Consider the following 16595-nt stretch of genomic DNA (forward strand, 5'->3'; position numbering starts at 1 on the left):
CACACACTTCCTCCTCGCCGCTGAGTGGTGAGTGGGAAGGAGAAAGGCGTGTCAGAGGAAGAGGCAGAGGAAGGCAGGCCCGCAGAGGGGAGGTGACACCTCATCACCATAAGATAAACAGGCAGCTGGCTACTGTGCGGGAGTGCGCGCTGCAGTGGGGACGAGGCTGCTTAATGAGGTGCCCTTTTCAAAATGTCATCTTAATCTTTCATTAGTTTAAGAAAGACAACAGGGCAAAATTAGCATGGAACTGAAGGGGAAGAAACTCAAGGGCACGGAGAGAGCAGGGCCACCCCTTAGGAGACTTTCAAACCGTCCTGAAGGGCAGCTTTTCCTAAACTTCAGCCTCTCCAGCAGCCACCCTGGCTTGTGTGTGATGGGTGTGGCAGCTGGACTTTCACTTCAGATCCTGCTTTACAGCAACTTTCAAGTGTTCTCTTTTTTTTTTTTTTTTTTTGAGATGGAGTCTTGTTCTCTTGCCCAGGCTGGAGTGCAATAGAGCAATCTCAGCTCACTGCAACCTCTGTCTCCCAGATTCAAGCAATTCTCCTGCCTCAGCCTCCCTAGTAACTAGGATTAATTACAGGTTCATGCCACCATGCCTAGCTAATTTTTGTATTTTTAGTAGAGATGGGATTTCACCATGTTGGCCAGGCTGCTCTCGAACTCCTGACCTCAGGTGATCCACCCGCCTCGGCCTCCCAAAGTGCTGGGATTACAGGTGTGAGCCACTGCGCCCAGCCAACCGCTCACTTTTTTTTGCATATAGCTGTTCCTTAAGGAATGATCATCTGGGGAATCACAGATACGCTAGTTGGATATGTTAGATTTTTTTCCGCTTCTCAGTAAAATAAATACTAAATATTAAAATAAAAATTTAGTTATAAAGATGTTTATAATAGTTATAAAAATGACTACTAAAAGTTAAAAATGTCTGTGTTACACCTAAAAGCATGTCAAACTACCAGTAGAAGGAGAGCCAAACCTTAGGGAAGCCACAGTACAAAACAGAGGCCACACTGTCCCCTCAGAGGCAAGAGCACATTTCATAGGGATTGGTGAAGAGCTGCAACTTTCAGACTTTTTTTTCCCCTGCTAACTAAATCTTTTCTTCCATTAAAATCTTCTATTGAACTTAAGAATCGTAAATACTTAGAAGCAAAACCGCTCTGCAGGGTTGAAGCAAAGATCCCCCCTCCACACACGCTGTTGTCAAGGCCCCTGATAAGTCATCCAACAAACCCAATTTGAAAGCCATTGGTTAAAACCAGTGGTTCTCAAAGTGTGGTCCCCAAGGCAGCAGCACCAGCAGCACCTGCAGATATGATAGAAATGCACATTTTCAGACTCTACCCCAGAACTACTGAATCCAAAACCCTAGGGGTTGGCCCCAACACACCTGTGCTTCAGAGAGCCTTCCAGGTGATTCTAATGCACAAGTCTAGGAAACGCCAGTTTCCACAGAAAAACTTCCTGCAGAAAGAGCAGTCTGAGTTGGGCCTTGAAGAAAGGGAAGAACTTGTAAGAGCAGAGAGAACAAGTGGGCAAGCCATGCTGGGAGGACAGCAAAGACAGACGAGGGGCAAGGAAAAGGGTGTTGACCAGAGCAGGAGGCTCCCGGTGGAAGGTGCATAAAGATCAGGCAGGTTAGGACAGTTGGGCACAGTGGACACCAGAAGAAAGAGCTCACCCTGGTGGTCTCCCTAGAGCCTGGGCCGCCTAACATCTGTGTCCCTAGAGCCACAGGTCCTGGCTAAGTGGAGAGGACAGAGAGCCAAGAAGGCAGGGCCAGGGCAGCCTGTGAAGTATTTGCTATCACATAAATCCAGATGTGAACAAGTGATTCAGCCTCTTTGTGCCTCAGTTTCCTCCCTCCCCCTTCCCATGTAATGTGAGCAATAGCAGGATGTACCTCTTAGGGGAGTCACTGAGGGTTGAAATAACACTGGAGGTAGTGCTTGGCAAATTAAGCCTTTACACAGACACATCAAGGACAGAAGGTGAAAGCCAGGCTTCCAGAAGCAGCTGAGCCCTGCCCTGAGCTGGGGGCCTTCCCAAGCAGAGCCCAGCCTTTGCCCTCTGCTGACGTTAGCTGTCAGGGCTGGTGATTTGGTAGAGGGCTGGTGGTGGTAAGACTGTCGCAGCACTGTGCTGAGTTATGAAATGGAAAGTCAGAGAATTGCTGTCCAGAAGCTGCTGTCAGGGAGCCGTGAGTTTGAGCAGGTAGGTGGCCCTGGAGAGACACCAGGCTCTGTCTTAGCCATGGGGAAACCAAGCTAAGGATGCCCTGGCACTCCTGGCCTAGATCTTCATGCTGAGCCTGTGACAGATCTTTAGTACCCTTCATTCAGTTTACAATCCTCAGGGGCCCAAGGCTCTAGCAATTCCATATTAAAATGGTTTTGCTTCCAAACACTTTTCCCTGAGGCAGCCCTGTTTCTGTTCCCATTAGTACACTCTCACTTATTCCACATCTACCAGGCCCCATGTTTGGGCCAGACCCTGGGCTAGGTGCAGGGGCCACAGAGCTAAACAAACACAGTCCAGGGAGGAAGACACACATATCAACAAGCAGTGGTTCCACAGCAGAATCAAATCATTTTCACTGGAGACACTGGTGTCATGCTACAGGAACACCAATGATGACGCAAAGTTTTTTTGTTTTTTGGGTTTTCTTGGAGACAGTGTCTCACTGTGTCATCCAGGTTGGAGTGCAGTGGCATGATCACAGCTCCCTGCAACCTCCACCTCCCAGCCTCAAGTGATCCTCCTACCTCAGCCTCCTGAGTAGCTGGGACTGCAGGTGTGCATCACGTCTAATTTTTGTTTTTTTCTGGAAGAGACAGGGTTTCGTCACATTGCTCAGGCTGGTCTTGAACTCCTGGGCTGAAGCAGTCTGCCCACCTTGGCCTCGCATAGTGCTGGGATTACAGGTGTGAGCCACTGTGCCCACCAGGAGCAAATATTTTTGCTTGGAGGACCTTAGAGGAGGAGGTGGTGTTTGAGCTGAGACATGACCTGTGCCTCAGAATCATTTTCTCAGACTGAGCAGGGAGGAAGCCCTGGGGAGGAGGAGGCCCCATCAACCTGCATGGAAGCCACGTGGGAGGGCTGGGGTTAATGGAAGGCACAGGCTGAGCTGACCAGCAGCTGAGGGGGCCAGGAGGCCAGTTTAGCCACAAAAAATGAGATCTCCTCCTCAGCATCAGTACAATAACCTCTAGCCACCCAGGAAGGCCACCTTGGCCTCAGGGCCAGAGCCAGGGAGCCCAACCAAAGCTATTCTAACTGGGGGAGTTAGCAGCCACCAGCTTTTGGCTAAGGCCCATTGACCAGCTTCAGAGTGAGGATGGCAGCCTGGGTTCCCAGCAGGGACCTGCAGGTTAGATTCCATGGTCTCCATTCTGCCCATGACTGATGGTGTTCATCTGCACAGCCATAATCACAAATGGTGATGAGGGCACATGAAGATTCTATTCCAGGCCCCAGGGCAAATACACAGAAAAGCCCACCTGAGCCCCTCCTTGCCCCAGAATGGGGACAGACTTCACTGTTCCTTGGCACTGAGACTTGTGAGAAGGCCAGACTCACATGCCAGCAAGGCCAAATTGCCACATAGGTAACAGACATGGGGAAAATGGGCTGGAGTCCTCATAGGGAATGGTGGGGGCTACAGTAGCCTAGAGGGTGGAGCCCCATCCAAAGGAGTGGCTGACCTCAGCTCCAGCAGACACTGCCATGTGGAAACACAGATTATCAAGAGAAGCGGGACCACCGGGGTTTCTATGTGAGATATCTAAGTTTTTGAATGTTGGCCATTTTAAAACACCGCGTGAGTGTGCTCTTTGAATGCAACGCAGTGCATGCTCTATGAGTCTTGATTTCTACAATCCTATCCACTGCCAAGGTCTTTGTCTCATTGGATCCTCACTCCTCTTTTAGGGATGAGAAGCCTCATGTTAGAAGCCCAGTAAGTGGCAGAGCTAGGATTTAAATCCGGGTCAGGTTTCCACCCAAACCAGCTTTCCCACCATGCTAGCTCCAGGACATGAAGGACAGAGCAGAGAGAGTGTGGGCTGTGCTACAGGAGTAGGGGGTTGCTGCAGTGGGGCCTGAGGTCTCCGCTTGCCGCCTACCCGAAATCCCAGGAACTTTTTGTTACTGTGAGGCTCTATCGCCACCTAGTGGTCACGACTCAGCATTCAGGTTAGAGCAACCAGCACCTAGAGGAATTAACAAACCCTTCCTCCCTCAAGTCCCTTAAGACTTGAGGCTGAGCACCTAAAGTCTCTGAACCTAAGTCGTTTATTTGAAAAATGGAGGAAAAAGTGTGCCTCCTTCCTGGGGGTTGTTAGGGTTAAATAAGAGAATGCAAGTTAACTGCTTAGCATAGGGTAGCACAATGCCTGGCCTCTACTAAGGGATTAACACGTATCCACCATTATTATTAAAAGCAAAAGAAAGCCGGGCATGGTGGCTCACGCCTGTAACCCCAGCATTCTTGGAAGCCAAGGCAGGAGTTTGAAAGTATCCTGGGCAACATATTGAGACTCTATCTATGCGAAAAATAAAAAATTACCCAAGCATAGTAGTGCACACGTGTGATCCTAGCTACTTGAGAGGCTGAGGCAGGAGGATCACTTGAACCCTGGATGTCAAGGCTGCAGTGAGCTGTGATTGCACCACTGCACTGCAGCCTCGGTGAGAGAGCAAGACCCGATCTCAAAAAAATAAATAAAAGCAAAGGCAAAAAGGCCATGGGCCACTCTGGCCAGTGCCTGTGGTTGTGCCGGTTCCAGGCAGGATGCGTCCAGCCCCACCCTGACAACTCCAGAGCTCTCCACCTCTCACTTGGCACCAGTTCAGTCTGGCCCAGTAGATAATGAGGAAGACCCTCAGAGCCCCCTTCTCTCCCCTGAAATACTTAAATATCTCTCCAGGAGACTAATTACTGGGGCTTGGGACCACTATATCGTCATTTCTTTTAGTGTGAACCTTAGGTTGTTACTGTTTTTTCCTTTTTTTCTCTACTTTTGTCACAGTAGAGCCATTTTCCCATTAGTTTGTTTCAAAGGCTAAGATTTAATAATTTTTTTTTTTGAGACAGAGTCTCGCTCTGTCGCCCAGGCTGGAGTGCAGTGGCACGATCTTGGCTCACTGCAACCTCCACCTCCTGGGTTCAGGTGATTCTCCTGCCTCAGCCTCCCGAGTAGCTGGGACTACAGGCACCTGCCACCACTCCCGGATAATTTTTTGTATTTTTAGTAGAGACGGGGGTTTCACTGTGTTGGCCAGGCTGGTCTCAAACTCCTGACCTTGTGATCCACCTGCCTCGGCCTTCCAAATCCCCAACAGGGATTTGTCAGGGAGAATTCAAGGATGTAATCCCAAAGTGCTAGGATTACAGGTGTGAGTCACCATGCCTGGCCATGTTTTTGTTTTTTTTTTTTTTTTTTTTTTTTTTTAAGGCAAGTAGAAATAGAGGCATCCTGACTTAGGGATGTTGGTAAAAAGCCAGAGCCTTTAGCACTGCCTACCCTGAACCTCCAGGGATCCACAGTTTGAAAAACACTGGCTTCAGCCATTATATCCAGGAGACCTGGTTAAAAGTTGCCAGGAAAAGGCGACCTGTTAACCCATGAGCACCTACTGGCATAGATAACATTATGGGGGGTTTGGATTTGGAAGCAATCCTGACTTTGAACTTGAGTTCCAGCACTTATTAGCAGTGTGGCCCCTATCAAGTTACTTAGCTTCCTTCCCTAAAATGGGACTCACAAAAGTCCCCTCCTCAGAAACGGGAATGAGCCAGTGGGAGTATACAGAGCCCTGGGTGGCTCAAAGCCACTCAAAGCCCTGGGTGGCTGTAAGTTTGCCAAATCCATAGGCAGGCTGTTCCAGGGCCCACTAACCTACTCCCCCACCCCAGTTGCTGCCACACCCAGCTCCAGCAAGCCCAGAGTAAGGTCAAGGAGTCATCACTTCCACCTTTCACTGAGCACTTGCTAGGTGTCACAGGCCACGTATTGCCCATTAAAACCAGTGTAGGGCCAGGCACGCTGGCTCACGCCTATAATCCCAACACTTTGGAGGTCAAGGGAGGAAGATCACATGAGGTCAGGAGTTCAAGAACAGCCTGGCCAACATGGCAAAACCCCGTCTCTACTAAAAATACAAAAATTAGCCGGAGATGGTGGTGGGTGCCTGTAATCCCAGCTACTTGGGAGGCTGAGGCAGGAGAATTGCTTGAACCAGGGAGGTGGAGGTTGCAGTGAGCTGAGATGGCGCCAATGTACTCCAGCCTGGGTGACAGAGTGAGACTCCATCTCAAAAAACAAAACAAAAAACAGTGTAGGCCGGGTGCAGTGACCTGTAAACCCAGCACTTTGGGAGGCCAAGGTGGGAGGATGGCTTGAGCCCAGGAGTTCAAGGCTGCAGTGAGCGATGATTAAACCACTACATTCCATCCTGGGCAACAGAGCAAGACCCTGTCTCTTACTAAAAACAACCAAAAAACCAGTGTTGTAAAATGAGTATAAAACTCATTGAATAGAAGCAGAAACGGGCTTACGGAAGTGATATGACTTGCCCAAGGTCCCTCAGCTGGCAGGCCCAGTATGATCCCAGATCTCTCTCCACAAAGCATGACCTGGCTGAAGGCTATACCTGGAGCCTACCTAGGATTCTTCCATGTGGGCATCAGATGAGGCCCTCCAGGAAGCCCAGCACTGGGGCACTGCAGAACCCAGCACTTTGTCTAGGGCAAGAGCCAGTGACCACACAGCCCTCTCTGATCTGTGGCTTCTGCCAGACCACTGTCTCCAAGCTGGGTACCCCTGGAGGCTATTCACCAGTGCCTGGGATGGCAGGAAGGGGAGAAGGAGCTGGGCCTGGAGCCAGCTGCCAGGCAGAGTAGGTGGTATGTGTTTGCTGAATCTGTGTGTGTGTGTGTCTATAATGGGAAAACAGCTGCCCTGACTCCCTGAATCGTAATGTTGGAAGTGAGTGCCTGAGCTGCCGTCTCTTGACAGCCCCCTTTCTGACAGGTGGCTGCCCAGCATCTGTTGACACACCTCCAGGGTGGTGAGCTCATTTGCATCCAAACAGCATTCATTTCTAGGACGTTGTGGGATATACCTGCATATTTTTGCATGTGTGGTTAGAAAACTGTGAGGGCTCAAGGTCACAAGTTTATGGTCTCTGCACAGGGCCCTCCCTCCCCTTCCTGCTTTTACCAGCTCATCTGTAAGATCAGAGGCCTCTGCCTTGCCCTCAGGTTGCAACTTGGAGCAGCTGGAGGCTTCTGAAATAGAAATAGCTCTACCTTCATAGGGCTTTTTGGCTCCCCATCACAAAACCAGATTCCTGAGTGGACTCTTTTACCCACCACTCCACCTCCCACTACCCTATCTCTTGGCTGGACCTTACATTGATAAGTTGTCATTCAATTTACAGGAAAGGCTAAGGAAAGTGGAATGGAAGCTCTGTGAATGCAGTTACCCTATCTTCCCTGTTTATCACTGATCCACAGCACCCAGGATGAGGTGGCCCATAGCAGACACTTGGTGGGTGGGCGGATGAAGGGTAGATGAAGGATGGATGGATGGATGGAAGACAGTAGATAAATAAGTAGGTGGGTAGGTAAAGAGATGGATAGGTGGATGGATGCAGAGGAGGGTGGGTGGGTAGATGAAGGATGGATGGATGTGATGGGATGAATGGATGAAGAGGGTAGATAAATAAGTAGGTGGGTGGGTGGAGAGATGGATAGGTGGATGGATGGAGAGGAGAGTGGATGGATGAATAGGTAGAATAGATAGGAAGGAAGTATGGATGGTTGAATGGATGGGTAGATAGTTGGATTAATGAGTGGGAGGAGAGATTTCCCAATGGATTTGAGTGGGTCCTGGGCTCCTGCGTGTCCTCTGCCATCACCTTCTCCCAGGGATCAGCACTAGAGCAGGGATCACTAGCTTTGCAGGCAATGGTACTTGTTAGTCTTTTAACACTAAAATAACTGCTCACATTTTCCCAGTAATTGACAAAGCGCTTTTTTGTTTTGTTTTTTAAGAAATAGTGGTCATGCTATGTCTCCCAGGCTGAACTCGAACACCTGGGCTCAAGTGGTCTTCCTGCCTCAACCTCCCAGCTTGTCAAGTAACTAGTGATACAGACACATGCCAGCATGCCTGGTTACAAAACACTTTCATGTACCCTCTGTTATTTGAACATCACAATAGTTCTGTGAGGTTATTATCCCCCTTTTACATATGAGGAAACTGAGACCGGGATGTTCTATTCCTATGATTGGTTATGGTTCTATCCAGCAGTAAGGGGCTAGAATGGACTCTGTTTTCTTCACTATACCCCAGTTTAGCCCGTCTTCTCCCAAGCATTTCTCTTGCCTATTTGGCTGCTGAGATTTCTAAATCTTAGTCTCTGAAATGGTCCCTGCCTGCCTAATCAGTGCCACCCCCTGCTGGGATCCTCTTGTCGGAGCCAATAGGGATTTGTCAGGGAGAATTCAAGGAGAGAGGGAGCCTCCATATGTATCCCTGATACCTGAATAGATAAGACAGAGCTCAGTCTACTCCTCAGAGAGCTTCAGGGAAGGAAGAGGTATCACATTCCCCAACTCCCATCATCTCCTACCACTGTTCCCTCCCAGCCCCCGCCGAGGGTGGAGCGCTGGAAAGAGCACAATTTGGGAGTCAAAAGTGTTGCCTACAAATTCTGTCTCTTGCTTGTACTAGCTGGGTGACCTAGGGTAAATCACTTAACCTCTCTGGGCCTCGGTATCTTCATCTGTGAAATAGGATATCTGGCACCCACTTCATAGAATTATTGTAAGGTTCAAATAAGTAAACCACTTAGCACCATGTCTGGCTCATCTGGGCTCTCGGTGAGTGGCTGTTGGCCCTGTTAGAGACAGCATGGGAAAGTGGGATGTGCAGACTGAATATCCCGTAACCAGCCGGGCACAGTGGTTCATGCCTGTAATCCCAGCAGTTTGGGAGGCCGAGGCAAGTGGATCACTTGAGGTCAGGAGTTCAAGACCAGCCTGGCCAACATGGTGAAAACCCCATCTCTACTACAAACATAAAATTAGCAGTGTGTGGTGGCATGAGCCTGTAATCCCAGCTACTTAGGAGGCTGAAGCAGGAGAATTGCTTGAACCCAGGAGGCAGAGGTTGCAGTGAGCCCAGATCATGCCACTGCACTCCAGCCTGGGCGACAGAGTGAGACTCCATCTCAAAAAAAAAAAAAAAAAAAAAAAAAAAAAAAAGTGAATATCCCATAACCAAAACATTTGGGACCCAAAGTGTTGAATACTTGCATTATGCTGGTTCAGCATCTCTAATCCGAAAATCTGAAATCCAGAATCTTCTAATGAGAATTTCCTTCAAGCATCATGTGGGCACTCAAAAAGTGTGGGCTTTTGGAGCTTTTCAGATTAGGGACATTTGACCTGGACCTCAGTTCAAATCCTTGCTCTATGACTTACCAACTGTGGTGCCTTAGGTAAATTCCTTAGCCTCCCTGAGCTACCGTTTCCTCATTTCTGTAGTGGAGATAACAAACTTACCTAGCATGAGTATTATAAGGCACTATTTCCCCAAACATGTCATGCATACCACTGGTGGTACATGAGGTGACCTTGGGGGGGACAATAGCAAACTATTGAAATTTTAACTGTGAGAGAGTTTGTTTTATATGTAGTAGAAAAAAATATAAAAATCACATCAAAACTATTTTTTAGTACAATGCTAACCTTTATCCTTACTGATATTTAAGGGGGAAATTGGACAATTGAAAAGAACAAGCATGTTGAGTAAATAGTGGTCCGGGCAGCATGCAGATAGAGCAGGAATTGAGAAGGTGGTCTGGGAATGGAGTTTGCTTAACTCTATGAAATAACAGAAAAGAATACAAATAATGATTGCCAAATGCAATACCTGACCCTAGACTAAATCTTGGACTGGAAGGAAATAAATGCTGTAAAGGACAGTATTGGGTCCAATGCAGAATTGCAATACAGATAATAGACTAGACAAGAGTGTGGCATCCATGTTAAATTCACCAAAGTTGACAACTGCACTGTGCTTATATAAGAGAATATCTCTGTCCTTAGGAAATGCACACTGAGGTATCTAAGGATAAAGGGTTGTAATGTATGTAACTTACCTTTAAATGGTTCAAAAAATGCGTGTGTGTATACATACAATGCAGAGAGAAAACCATAAGCACATTGGAGTAATGGGAGAAACTGGGTAATAAGCATATTCTGTACTGTTTTTATTTTTGCAACTTATGTAAGTTTAAAGTTATTTCCAAATAAAAAGTAAAATAAAATGTAAGCAATGCAGGTCAAGTCCACAGCCCAGGGCCTAGCCATGGAAGGCACTTAGTGAACTCTCTGGCTTTCTTCCCTTCTCTACTGGCCAGCGTGGAGACAGTGAATGACGGGCAGTTTCACAGTGTGGAGCTGGTGACGCTAAACCAGACCCTGAACCTGGTAGTGGACAAAGGAACTCCAAAGAGCCTGGGGAAGCTCCAGAAGCAGCCAGCAGTGGGCATCAACAGCCCCCTCTACCTTGGAGGTAATGCCCTCTTTCTCTACCACCTCTACCTCTCTCTGACCCTCTGTGCTCCAGTACCGAAACCCAGGCCACTGCCAAAGCCAATCAGGGAAGGCTTCCTGGAGGAAGGGACAATGATGCTGATCTCTAAAAGGTGAATAAGCACTAGCCAGCCCATGGAGAAAAGAGAATTTGGGACAGGTGCTTGGAAAGGAAAGAGAACAGGACTCCTGGAAACTACACGTTGTGACGGGGAAGGGTGAGAAGAGGGAGGCAGGAGATGGAAGCAGGGTCTAGGCTCTGCTGAAGTCTGCCGGCTTGAGGTCATATTCCTCTGCTCTGCCACCTCCTGAAACCCTGGGAGGTTCAATTAATGAATGTAGAAGAATTTGAGATTAAAATCAAAGGCCAAAAATGGAGGTAGGCCAGGTGCAATGGCTCACACCTGTAATCCCAACACTTTGGGAGGCTGAGGTGGGAGGATCACTTGAGCCCAGGAGTTGGAGACCAGCCTAGGCAACACAGTGAGACCTCATCTCTACAAAATATTTAAATTAGCTGGGCACAGTAGTGAGCACCTGTAGTCCCAGCTACTTGGGAGGGGGAGACAGGGGGATCGCTTGAGCCTGGGAGGTTGGGGCTGCAGTGAGCCATGATTGTGCCACTGCCCTCCAACCTGGGTGACAGAGTGAGACCTTGTCTTTAAAACAACAACAACAACAAAACACAAAAAAGTAGCCATCAGTTAGGCAGGGTCTGGGCCTGAAATGCAGCCCCTGCACTGATAGTTCTCAAAGGGTTAAGTGTAAAAAAAGCTACCAGAACTGCTCGTTCAATCCTAAGATTCCCAAGACTCTACCCAGAGTCCACCTGCAGAGACTAGCACAGGCCCAGAAGAGGGTGTTGTTAATGGGTGGTTCAAATGCAGGGAGGCCAGGGAAAGTTCTGTGCCGAGGGCAGCCACAGAAGGGACACCACTTTTCCCTGGAGGAGGACCGTGCCCTGTGCCCCACCTGCTCCAGGTGCAGCCAGACGGAACTGGGTGCCCTGCTTCCAGGCCAGTCCCAGGCTCTCAACTGTAGAAGGTGGACAGGGAATGGTGTCGAAGGGGAGCAAAAATACAAATTATTGAAAAGCAAATTAGGTCTTTACTAACAGTCTCTTGAAGACCCTGAGAAGAGGGGTACACTGCACATCAGGAAGCAAACTGGTCTAAAAACCCTGAACCCCAAAGTTTCATTAAGCAGCTCCCCAAAACCTTATCTCCTCAGCTGTAGCTCGCCTGCCCTGGGTTCTCTTGTGAGGCCTGGATCAAAGAGTTGAGGAGCCTAGTGGGGACAGCAGGTTATTTGGTGCACTTGCCTACTGGGGGGAATGGTCTCCTCAGTTCAGCCAGTGGGGTCGTAGGGCAATGGGTGACCAGATCATCTCATTTTTTCTAGGGAAGTCCAAGATACAAATTTTTATAGGAAATTTTCTAATATTACATATTGGCAACAAATTCATGTTTTTTTAAGGAGTCCCAGTGCAGGACCAAGGATGCATGTCCCTGTGTGGACGATGTCCAAGGTTTTGGCCCGTTAACCTCATTTGAACAGCAGAGGCCCAGAGTTCTAGCCATGAATGTGTGAAAAGTGCTTTCTCGCACTAAGGACAGCAGGGTGGCAGGGGAGGGTCTTCAGGCCACTGTCCTGGCTCCCCTCCCACAGGCATCCCCACCTCCACTGGCCTCTCCGCCTTGCGCCAGGGCACGGACCGACCTCTAGGCGGCTTCCATGGATGCATCCACGAGGTGCGCATCAACAACGAGCTGCAGGACTTCAAGGCCCTCCCACCACAGTCCCTGGGGGTGTCACCAGGCTGCAAGTCCTGCACCGTGTGCAAGCACGGCCTGTGCCGCTCCGTGGAGAAGGACAGCGTGGTGTGCGAGTGCCACCCGGGCTGGACCGGCCCACTCTGCGACCAGGAGGCCCGGGACCCCTGCTTCGGCCACAGGTCAGTGTCCCAGGAGCCCTGGCTGTGGTGCTCGGGCTCCCAGAATGGCCTCAGTCCCTAACCCACCTGAGAAATAGGCACTACTGGAGGCTGGAGGAGTTGCAGTCAGACCACAGATAGGATCTGTGTAAGTGTAACTGCTTAAGAGGTCAAGAGGCTGAGCTTACACATCTGAGCAGCCAGACCTGCTTGGAGGGATCAGCATAAGAGGGCCCTGCTCAAAACACTCATCTTTGCCAGGTGGCCTTTAGAACCTGTCCAGAGCCACAGTGAGCCCCCACTGTCTCCGTGGGAATTAGAAAAAGGCACCCACGTGGGCAGACTCAGCCTGTGCAAGGCACCAGGTGTATATAACCACACATCAAACCACATTTAATAGTTTAAGCAACTACTCATTCAACAAAGATTTACTGAGGTCCTACTACATGCCAGGCCTCATGCTAAATATAGGAGATCCAGTACTGTCAGTGTTAAGAAACCTGAATCAGCCAAAACTAACACCAGAGCCAACACTGGAAATGTGGTTGGCTAAACCAGTCAGGAAATGATTTTTTGGATCAGGAATAAGGGACAGCTATAAAGGGTTTGAGCTTCTTGTGTTGCTTTTGAGCATATGTGTGTGTGTTTGACTCTACAATATGGATCCTGGCTCTGCATGTCATCTCAATAGGGGCAGTGATGCATCATGATTCAGAATATAGGCTTTACCTTCATTTTTTTCCACGGGTGAAATGTACTGCATAGGAGCAGCAGACAAGAGGTTATGATGGAAATTCAGAGCAATACTGGGTGTAAAGCACTTAACACAATTCCTAGTACATAGCCAGTGGTACCTGCTGGTAGTAGTGGGGTGGTAGTAATTTTTATTTAAGATGGTAAAGCAATTAAAATGTTTAGAGAATGGCTAGATTCTTTCAAGCAGTTGTTTGCTACTTGGCTGCATGAGGTGTGTGTGTAAATCAGCAAGCCAGCTTCTGCGATGGTCACAGCTCACAGTGGACACTGGGTGACACTCGCAGGCTTCTGGCTGGTTGGCCAGGGGAATCAAGGTGGTTAAGAAAAGAGATGCTCAGCCTAGGAAATGGAGAAAGCTGTTGGACTGTACTCAGCTCTGGGTCCCTGGCTGGGTGGACAGAGGGAGTCCTCAGCAGCACCAACTCTGATCCAGTTCCCTTCTCATCCTCCTCTCTGCCCCAGCTGCAACCATGGAAACTGTGTGGCAACCGGGACCTCATACATGTGCAAGTGTGCCGAGGGCTATGGAGGGGCCTTGTGTGACAACAAGAATGACTCTGCCAATGCCTGCTCAGCCTTCAAGTGTCACCATGGGCAGTGCCACATCTCAGACCAAGGGGAGCCCTACTGCCTGTGCCAACCCGGCTTTAGCGGCGAGCACTGCCAACAAGGTGGGTCTACTGTGCCTGTGGGAGGGAGGAAGTGGGGGTCAGAGTTGGACTTCACATCCAGATCACCTCAGTTCCAGTTCTGGCTGTGCCACTTAAAGGCTGCATGACCTTGGTTCAGTCATTTTCTGAGCCTCAATTCTCTCAACTTGAAAACAGAGGCAATACTACACCTTCCTGTATCAGTTATCTAGTGCTGCATAACAAGTTAGCCCCAAACCATAGCAGCTCAATACCACAAAAAACATTTTTTTTTTAGCCCACATTGTTCCTGTGAGTTGGGAATTCAGAAAGAGCCTAGCTGGGATCTCTTGGGCTTGCATTCTACACAGCCAGGGCTGCACTTCTCTGTAGGCTAACCCAAGGCAGCAGGATATGCTTCCAATGTGCTGCACTCCCATGGCGCTGGGTGTTGGTGGGAGCTCCCAGTTCTGCCCTGCATGAGTCACTACACAGGCTCTTTGAGGGTCCTCGCGCCAGGGCAGTTGGTATGTCCCAGAGTGAACAGTCCAGAAGAGAGCAAGCCACATGTCTTATATGACCTACAATTGGAAGTCACTCACGCCATCATTTCCACCACATTGCATTGGTTACATCAGTCAGGTACATTCAGTGAGGGAGGGGACCACATAAAGGGCATCAGTACCAGAAGGTGGTAGTCACTGGGGGCAATCTTGGAGGCTAGCTACTGTGCTTCTTTATAGGGTTGTTGGGAGGAATACGTGAGATGTAAAGTCGGAAGCGACATTGTCACGATGAAGGCCAAGCTGTCATTTAGAATCTGCATGACCTTGACCAGCCTGGCCAACATGGTGAAACTCTGTCTCTACTAAAAATATAAAAATTAGCTGGGCATCATGATGGTCGCCTGTAATCCCAGCTACGCTGGAGGCTGAGGCAAGAGAATCATTTGAACCCAGGAGGCGGAGGTTACACTCAGCCAAGATCAACCTGGGTGACAGAGTGAGACCCTGTCTAAAAACTGCATGACGTTGAGCAACATACTTGTGGTTCACTTCCTCATCTAGATAGGGCCAGGAGTGGTGGTTCACACCTGGAATCCTAGCATTTTGGGAGGCCGAGGTGCAAGGATTGCATGAGCTCAGGAGCTTGAAGCTGCAATGAATGCACCACTGCACTCCAGGCCAGGTGACAGAGACAGACCCTGTCTCCAAGAAGAAACAAGACAGACCCTGTCTCCAAGAAAAAACAAAAGTGCAGATAACTCATACTGCCAAAGTTAAGATTCTTAAGCATGGACTTTTTTAAAGATGAAACAAGTGTAGAAAAGAGCAGTCTGGATGGTTCTTTTCTCCACTTTTCCGGCTGTTGGCCCTTGAGATGCCATGCCTTCAAAACTAATGAAACCCTAGCCACTCAGAGTGGCCCCCTGACATTGACCAGCACCACTGACATCACCTGGGAGTCACTTAGAAATGCAGAGTCCCAGGCCTCACCCTAGCCCTTTCGAGTCAGAACCTGCATTTTGCAATGATTCGCATATGTATCCAAGCTGATGGCATTGCTCCACAGCCTCTGTCCAACCCTCCTGCCCTTACTGGGTCAGCAGAAGCCAGTTCTTTGGTCTGACGTAGTCAGAACCATCAAATTACTTATCTCGGTTAGTGGCCCCTTTATCACGTAATTTTGAGGTGAGCTCAACGAAGGAAATTATATTAATATTAAAATGGTTGTCTTACCTTGGGGGGTCTTTCTCCTGCATGGACACTGAGAAGTCTTGCTCCCTGCCACCAGGATCCCAGGCAGCCCACCTCGTCCCTTGAGGACTTTTCCACATTTTATACCTACACAAAATACTATTCTTAACCAAAACTCATTTTTAAAATGTTATTAAATAACTTATTCTGAAATAATTTCAGACTTACAGAAAAACTGTCAGGACAGTATAAACAGCTGAATCCCTTCACCCCAGTGATTAGCATGTTGCCCCATTTGCACTCCCCATCTCTCCCCATGTTATACACATGCACATGCACACACTGTCATTAACCTCTTTCTAATCCTTTTAACAATCTCATAATTTTAAAGACTTTTAACAACACCTGAAGCTTTAAAATGCATAAAGCCCTTTCTCCTTCACAATCTCCTCTGGTGCTCATAACAGCCTGGGAGTTGTTGGAAGGACAGGTAAATGTGTTACCATTTTTCAGACATGGAAACTGCGACTTGCTTGTCAAGGGTCAAGGGTCATGGCTCCCTTCCTCAAGTGCCTTGCTGCAGACATTCTCCTACTGTAGTGAGGACAATAGAGGGGTGGAGATGAAAAGCTGGGTCAGGGTCCAGAGTGTTTAAGCAGATACAGGGGTGCCCTTTCCCACCCTACAGTTATTTCTAGGCCTTCTGGAAAAGCTCATCCCAAAGCCTCATTAACACTTGCTTCTTATTCAGATATCAACTCCGGCTCATTTCCCAGAGAAGCCTCCCTGGCCCCTGGGCCAGGTCAAATGCCTTTTGATCTCCTGACCTCGTGATCCGCCCGCCTCGGCCTCCCAAAGTGCTGGGATTACAAGCGTGAGCCACCGCGCCCGGCCTGTCAAATGCCTTTTGAATACAAATGTCTTATAGCATACAAAAACATATACTGTATGTTCTTGTA

At 48.7% G+C, this 16595-nt stretch overlaps 1 protein-coding gene across 4 annotated transcripts in view; it reads left to right on the forward strand.

Annotated features, from left to right (window-relative positions):
* SLIT3 (slit guidance ligand 3) overlaps nt 1-16595 on the forward strand; it is a 653573-nt gene that overhangs the window by 631436 nt on the left and 5542 nt on the right. For 3 of the 4 annotated variants that reach the window (XM_055285296.1, XM_055285297.1, XM_055285294.2), the window contains 3 exons: nt 10447-10601; nt 12290-12575; nt 13773-13981. In XM_055285296.1, coding sequence (XP_055141271.1) covers nt 10447-10601; nt 12290-12575; nt 13773-13981 — 650 coding nt within the window. Of the gene's footprint in view, nt 1-10446; nt 10602-12289; nt 12576-13772; nt 13982-16387; nt 16559-16595 lie in introns of those variants that run through there. The other variant, XM_063642615.1, reaches the window with a different exon arrangement.

Source organism: Symphalangus syndactylus, chromosome 7 (assembly GCF_028878055.3).
Source record: "Symphalangus syndactylus isolate Jambi chromosome 7, NHGRI_mSymSyn1-v2.1_pri, whole genome shotgun sequence".
NCBI lineage: Eukaryota > Metazoa > Chordata > Mammalia > Primates > Hylobatidae > Symphalangus > Symphalangus syndactylus.